General features: G+C 32.9%; 1 protein-coding gene across 1 annotated transcript in view; it reads right to left on the minus strand.

Moving 5' to 3' along the window:
• LOC138941560 (terminal nucleotidyltransferase 5C) overlaps positions 1 to 8669 on the minus strand; it is a 105331-nt gene extending 96662 nt beyond the window's left edge. The window contains exon 1 of the mRNA XM_070311367.1: positions 7869 to 8669. Coding sequence (XP_070167468.1) covers positions 7869 to 8015 — 147 coding nt within the window. The 5' untranslated portion in view covers positions 8016 to 8669. The remainder of the gene's footprint in view (positions 1 to 7868) is intronic.
• Positions 8670 to 8690: the final 21 nt, after the last annotated feature.

Consider the following 8690-nt stretch of genomic DNA (forward strand, 5'->3'; position numbering starts at 1 on the left):
CAACACAGTAGGTTTATTAAATGAAAAAAATTAAGCTTATTCCATCTCTAAGGCCTATTGCACAATACAAAAGTACAGGCAATAGGAACAGGAAATAGATATTATAGAATATAAGAACTTTAATAAAAAGGAAAAGTAAATGGACTATTGCCTTTTTTCTTATTAAATGGATTTTTTCTATAATTTAATTTGTCATATATATATATATTAAACTACAAACCTCATCTTTGTAATTTGACTTCAAAAGTCAAGCAGATATTATTAATGAGTTTCAAGCAACGAAGATAAATGCAAAACATACTTCATAACTGTATTGAAAATTTATAGCAAATAAATTGTATTTTGCTAAAATTCAAAACAAAAATATATTATATTAAAATTATAAATATTACATTAAAATTACATTAATTAAATAATACAAAATTTTATTGAAAACATTTGATTATTCATATAAACTCGATAATAAAGATTATTAATTGTAAGATTAATGTTGGATTTTCATACTTGGAATTATATTTTTCATAAAAGAATGATGTGTTTATTAAATTTCTACGCTTATTGCAATATCGTTACACACACACACACACCACTAGACGCTTTTCTCAATCGTTTAATTAATAAATATAAAATTAAATATTTCAATATTTGTATAAATAAAAAAGAAGTGCGAATAAAAACGTTCTCATAAAATTTACTAAACAGTTTTTGAATAAGATACTGTATAATTCTTAAAAGTCAGTACTTTCGATTTGAATTATTATTAGAAATCGGATCTTGCGTCGACGGTATCGTCGTCACATTTTCGATAAAAAAATCACTATACTATTTCTAAAGATGAACATTCGTAGGCAGCTGCATCGACGGATTATTTTCGCGGTCTATCGACCTCCCTGCGCCTACGTCATCGTCGTCGCTGCAATCTAAATATGCAAGTGCGCGAGTCACCTTTTGCCGCGCACGTCATATATCAGCCGGTCGAGTCTCATGTCTGGCAAGATTAATTACTACGGCCGGCTGATTGCTTCTACCGCGACGAGCGTTTTCATATGACGTATGTGTGTATGATCTTTAAAACGTTGACCTTTCGGACAAGAGTGAAAGAGAGCGAGAGAAAAAGGGATACTCCGTTAGATTCTCATTTCGCTTTCGTGACACTATAGGCGTTACAGGTGCGATCTTTTTCTCTTATTTTGTTTTTATGTATGTGTATAATAAACCATCACACGCGGAATACGAGGACATCGGAAAAGAATATAAATGCGACATCTTTATTCGACATTACGAAAATCTGGATTGTGATTTAACCTCGAGCAACGTTTCAAAATAGATTTTGTAACGATCGAACACATCACTGTATTTATACATCGCTTTCTATTAATAACGTACGATTGCGCAATTTGATTGGAATTCAAATCATTTGATTTAATGTAATTGCAATTATTTCTTGAATGTAATTCGAGTTTAAAGAGAATCATTCGCTTCTATTATCATGTTGTAGATATATACATGCTGTTCGATAATAAGTGCATTTGATAAAACCGTTACTTCGTAACATTTAAAATTTTATGACAGATAAATCTTGGAGTATTTATATTTCTGAACTTTATCTACTGAATCGTAACAATCTGTTCTTTATTTAATTCGCGTTGATAGTTTGAAAATTCAGAATATTAATTTTTTTGTTGTTGTTGTTGTTGAAGAAAAAGAAGAAGAATCACACTCATTTACAAAAAAATATTATATTATCTTGAAAGAAATTATTATCTCGTAATTTACTATCGTTTACTATGAAACATGCTACATACACGATTTTTAAATGTAACATGAATGATAAATATCGATGCGTCTTTTACTTGATATATACCATAACTTCATCAATCATTCTAAATAATGCTTATTCGCAGAAAATATGCAAAACATTAGATAAGATTCCACACGAGTGCAAAAATTAATCGTATTTACATCGTAGCTTATCGATAACCAGTGGTGCGAACTTCTTTAAAATTTGTCATTGGTCGATTAATTTGCGTTAGCGTAATCTCATATACATGTGTCTATATAGATAAACTTTTGACTTTCATATCTGGAAAAATATTTGGAGAATATCTGGAAAAATATTTAAAAAATATCTGAAAAAATATTTAAAAAATATTTTCACTAGATAGATTGAGTTAATTGATTCGTTTAGAAAATACACAAATGTTTGAAATTCGACTCAATGACACGGTAATCTTATTTGTCATTCTGCGAGTCAATCGTTTGCTCTTCCTATGGCATTTCGCCAATCCATTATCGCATGTATTCTCTGCATTAGCACGAATCGCAAGAATTTCAACATTACATAATAATATTATGCATAAACATGTTTGGCACGTAATACGATTAGGAACGCTTAAGTTTAACAACATGTCGTTGCTATAATAATCATATTTAATGTCAAATATTGCAAACATATTGATTAGATTCAAAAACAACTCAAGAAAAAATTTTACGGATTGCCGCAAACTGCATTATTACATGTTTTCAAAATATAAAAAGAAATTCCACACTGAGAGACCTATTTTGTTGAATGAAATAAAATTTGTTTGACTCAACTAAATCTCTTGTTTGGATATGGGCAAATAAATCCTTTAATTAATGCAACAAAAAAATTTAGTTGAAAAATTTGGTAATACTAACACACAAATTTGTTTCAGTGAGCAAAATTATTAATTGTATAAAATCAAATTTTTTGTTGTTTTTTATTTTAATTTTGTTCACTGAATCACATTTGTGTGTTAACATTATCAAATTTTCCAACTACAGTTACATTTGCTTTTGTTACATCAACCAAAGTTTGTCCATGTTCAACAAGAGATTTACTTGATAGTTGTCTCTTGTGATATGATAAGAAAAAGATATACAGATTATATTCTCCGTCTTTTCAATTCTCTCGTCGTTAACGAGAGACTAATAAGTATTTCCCGGACAGATAAATCCGCCATGATTGAAGATGCACTGCATACTGCACATCACACTACACTGCATAACAATTGTCTACGCAGTGACACATGAATGCGCAAAATAGCTTATGATATTCAACTAAACGATTTAATTCAAGTAACAAATACAATTATTTAGAACGCGATGAGATGGATGAGTTTGTTATCGCAGCAATAAAATTTTATTCAGATAAACAACTCCATGCAAACAAAATAGTTTGTAACATTCAACTTCTTTTCAGTAACATAATTTTTATTAAAAAAAACCTAACCAAATTACATAGTGTTCAGTCAACAAAATGATTCAACCAAATAATTTTGTTTTATTTAAATGGGTCTCTCTCAGTGGAAAACTATCAGAAAGGCTGTTAAATTATATAACGTTATTATTCAGTTTTAAGCTGCTCGCTACTTTTTCTCCGCAATACTAACTTTCTCAGTTTCTAACTTTCAATATTTAATATCTAGAATAAGGTATTGATATATTATTTTTCAATCAAAATATACTTTGTAGGAGAACGTCTTTACGCTTATCGTTGTGGCCTGACATCCAATCGATAACCATTGCTCCAAGAGCAATCTCGTTCGGAGTTGTAGGGGGAGGAAAAAATGACGTCATTCGAGACGCAAATGATTACTTTGAAGAAGGGAGTGATGCGTGGGTGTGCGATACGGGAGTATTAAAAAGCTCGCAGCCTCGTGACGCTAGGCAACAGTGATCATAAATCGGGATGAGACAGTTGAAAAGTAATATTTATATATGTGGAGAGGAAGAAACTCTTGTGTAAGATAGGAGTAATAATCTCCGCTAATTTCGTTTCGCTGTAACTTTATATCCCTAAACTTAGATTGAAAACGAGTAATTATCCAGTCGCCTCTTTTTATAATCGCGTACGAATGATATCATATCATCATTTTTCCATTAATTCTTCGCAAATCTTTCTTACATATATTCTAATATTAATTTGTCAAAATATAATAACTACAAGTTTAATTTTAAATAATATTTGCGATAGTAAAAAATGTTTTTTTTTTATAAAACTATTTTTTTGAAAATATGTATAAGTTGTCATATATAACACTGTTACATATATGTCTTCATAAATGTATTAAATTATTCTCCTCTCTTTTTTTGTTGAACATAAAAAATATTTATTATTAAAAATATTTATAATTAAAAATTAAATATTCCAGAGAGATCCTTTATCCCTCCTCCAAAAAATATTTAGTGATTTCTTATTTAACGAAAATGCTGTAATATGTATTTTCGTTATCAATGTTTGTTAACGCAACGATTATTAAATCTCATTCATAATCAGTTGTTTACTTAAATTGTTGAAAACTGAATCGTCGATTTAAATCGAGGCAAATTTCTCAAAAATGTAATCATTGATTACTCTCTTTCGTACTACGTAAGTAAATAATTATCTTATCAAGCATGACCTCTCGCATGCAATCGTGGAAATTATTTCTGTCAAATATGTATATATTGTACTATAAGACAAAATTACTAAATTGTTAAAAAAATTTTAAAAGGTTTAATATCAACGTCATTTTTCAATAATTTATCAACGTATATTTTGATGGTTTTTAACAAATGTTATGTAATGCTTCTTTTATACATATTAGGAAGTTATCCTTATATATATATATATATATATATATATATATATATATATATATATATATATATATACGTACGATACAGTAAGAAAAATTGTCGAGAAATACGCGAAGAAGGCACCATCGTGCGTTATTTATATCGAGGAAACAAGAAAGCTTCTTTTTAGAAAGAAGATAGCTCCTTTCATCTATTTTTATTTTACTCCCACGAGGAAAGAAAAGAAACAAATACGAACAATACTTAGCTTACGGAAACTTGGCCGCAAGAACCATATACTTTAAATATACATATATTGTACATCCACGAGTAAAGAAACAATTTAAATTTTATTTATGTTTCAAGTTTCGCTTGTGAAGTATTAACACAGTAACCGATCTGCATATAAGCAAGTAATAAATATTTATGTTTTATGATACAAGTATTAGTAAGCAAAATGCAAATATTATGTAATTTTAAATGCTCATCCATGCGCACAAAAAATCAATAGTCAAACAAGTGGCAAAAAAAAAGGGCGATCGTGAATCGGACGCAGATTTAAATAGAATATATATAGATATATATATGTATACAGGCATACATATATGTATGTACGAATATATATGTATATGCAATTTAATGTAAAATGTATCTCGCGGCAAATGCGGACAATGTCGCGTGGCCAACCACGTGATAAACGTCACCTTTCGTTGAAACCGCGGTCGGCAAATTAATACATTCCAGGACACTGATTGGCCAACGCCTCGTAGACCGTGGCCTGCCGAGCACCCGTTATGCTAATTTAATAAGTGTTGTTTCTTATAAATTCTCTAGCTTTCCGTTCGCTTCCCTTCTCACCGTGGCGATCGAATCGGGACGTAATTGCGTTCGATACAAACGCGTGAGCGGAAAATAGCGTTCAAATAGAAACTCTTTATGTGGCTTACGCTCAATAATCGATCAAATTATGCGAGAATAACGAGTCATTTCGTGATATTTTGTATCGTTATGCAAAAATTATCACGTCGAAATCTTGCGAAATCTTGTTCTAAAAAAATGCTAGAATATTTCCATCATTAAAATTTTTTTTCTAAACTTTGAACCGAGATTTTTAATTTTTGACTTTTTAGTATCTTCATCCTTTGAATTAAAATTGGAATCGCATCATATTTTTCATATATATGCTAATCCGACCATTTCAAAAATAATAGAAAAAAATATTTTTTATTTTTGTTTAATTATTGTGAGAAGATATTAAATTTTCTTTAATATTAAAAATCAGGTGCCAAATTATATAAAATAATAATCTTCCGCTTTGACATCTCAATCGGCTTCGATTTTATGCAAAATTTTATTACATCTATGTAATAAGATTTTTAAAATTAAGGAAAGGCAGATAAAAAATAATGAAAATTTCTTTCGAAGGTAATATTTGATATACGCAAAAAACAGAGATATAAGAGAACAATACTTTTTACATTTAAATAAAAAGTGATAAATATTTATTTTAAACGATTGCTATCAATAAAACAAAAATATAATTTAAAAAATTTTCACAAAATTTTTGTTCTGCCGAATTAAAGTTCCTTTTAAGTTCCTTGATTTCAAGTGAAAAAAATAAAGAACATACTTCTTATTGTATCTTTTTCTTTTTTAAGTATTTTCTTTGCACATTGTAGCCCCGCAAATTGTATTTCGAAAATTCGAGAACATTTACAATTCTACTCAATTCGATCCACACGCGCATGTCAAGTAAGGGGGTGAAGGTTGACGACCCGCGATTGCTCGAATACGTGATTCCTAGGCAGATTCTACGATTTCACTTACCTAATTGACATTATCTTCTCATGCATAAATTATTTTGCATACATGAATTATTTTGCACGCGCGATAAGGACAAGGATTCCGATTTGATAATATATTCAAAGATATACGTGTAAAAAAGTGCGTTCTCTCAAAGACTGCATTCGAAAGTGACGGAAGACGATCTATTCTATTTATAGATTGACGGAAATCACATATCTCACTCTAGATAATAAATCATGGATACAAGCATCAATGCGAAAATATCTGAAATATATATGGACAGTCACTTTTTTTATTTGCGAATTCTTTGATCCGTATAAAATAAATTCTGCTTTCATTCGAACAATTAATTCTATGGGCATTGTATATCGTAATAAAAAAAAAAAATTCTATAATTCTTTGCGTTTCAAATTATTGATTGTTATAAATTTTATTTGATTAAATGTTTCGCAGCAGTATATCATATTAATTAATTTATTACATCTTTTTCAAGGCACGAGATTTAAGTAAAAGATACTAGATATTTTGCGCTATTGAATTACGAATTTGCATCTAAAAATTTTTTTCGTGAACTTTGAATCGAGATTTTTTAATTTTTGGCTTTTAATTAATTCTTTCAATTAAAATTGGAATCACGTATTTTTCATATACGTAATCCAGCCATTTCGAAGATAATCAAAAAGATATTTTTTATTTTCGTGTTTAACAGTTATGAGAAAATATTCAAAAAATATTCAGGAAAAATTGACAAACACTGGGCTACTCTCAGTTATATAATTCGTTTACGTAATTCCAAGACTTTTATCATTCCAAGACTGCGACTTAAAGATTGAGATAAGAAAAAATTTTAATTGCAATTACAATTTACGTATAACATACTTATTAAATATTAAATATTCGCGCGCTCGACCATATTATTCGATTGACAGAATTATAATCTAGGAGATTATATAAAAATATAAAAAAGACAAATAAAATATAAAATTAACTTTGACAGAAATTATCGTGACGGCGTACATTCGCGCGTAAACACAAACACACAATTCGAAGTGTCCGTGTAGTTAATAATATTTGGATTATAAAATCGATAGGACACACGAGAGAGTAGATATGCGAAGGACAGAGACGACAATATGCGTGAAAAAAAAAACAAAGTAAGTTGACACCTCGCAAGATTTACGCGTCGAGGAATCTTTCCGAACGCATGGGAAGGGGAAATTGAAGAGAGAGGGAGGGGAGGGAAGGGGAAATCGATCGCGATCGATCGTTCGCCGGCGACGCGGGGGATGTCGACCTCCCGACTGCAGTCTCCGGCCCGAGAGAGGGTTGAACGACTCCGTCGTCGCTCCAACGCCATCATCCCCTCGACGCTCGCCCTCCCCCGCCGCAAATGGGCCGAGCGGCGCGAGGAGGTTCGCGCTCGCGCGCGTTTATACGCGCGCTGCATGCCAACGTATTTGGGCGATCTTACGTAAGCTTACCTGCATCAGCGGTATCGAGGTGACTTGCGCGAGGTCGTTGGATCTGACCGGTAGTTCCTTGGTAGTCGCCGATTCGTTCCCCGAGACGGTGGGAACCGCGACCCTCTTCGTTTCCTTGCGATCTCCGTCCTTCATGGTCGCGTTCATGTCCAGAATGATCTCGATCTAGGGGATGGTCGGTCTTCCTCTCGACGAATGAAATATATAAATATATATACGTACGAGAACGCGACGACGAAACGAGATTCTTGGCTGCCGGTAGAAACCCGGGTCGATTCACTGGCCGCGATGAAATTCGAGAGATCCGTAAAAGGAGACGACGATAATCGCGACGAGGAAGTTAAGGACGCGGAGCTAACTTCACACAGAGTGAGGAAGTACCCGGTTGCTTCCGTGCGCAAGAGCAACGACGTCAGGCGGCGCGGCTGTCACGTGGTCGATTCGCGAGCTTAACCGCGGTGTAAAAGTGTGTTACGAGTCTATAGATGGTAGCGGTATCGAAATACTGGATAATATCGCGGCGAGAGAGAGAGAGAAAGAGAGAGAAGACACACCAGTGAAACACACATACACACACACGTTCGCGCTTACACGGACAGCACCTTACGCCACTGTACTTCGCGGCGACGATGCGGCACGACGAGTTAGACGAGTTAAACCTAGATCGCGATACGCGGGGAGGACAATACGAACGGAAGAGACAAACGACGACGATCGGGACGAACGAGGGGGTTCGACACTGCGAGTAATCCCGTCACCTCGGCTCGTTCCGGCTCGCCCCACCCGAGCCGAGCCGAACGCCGAGAGCCGAGCGCGACTACG

This window comes from Polyergus mexicanus, unplaced genomic scaffold, assembly GCF_030449975.1.
Source record: "Polyergus mexicanus isolate NDT 795.1 unplaced genomic scaffold, iyPolMexi1.0 SCAF_19, whole genome shotgun sequence".
Lineage (NCBI taxonomy): Eukaryota > Metazoa > Arthropoda > Insecta > Hymenoptera > Formicidae > Polyergus > Polyergus mexicanus.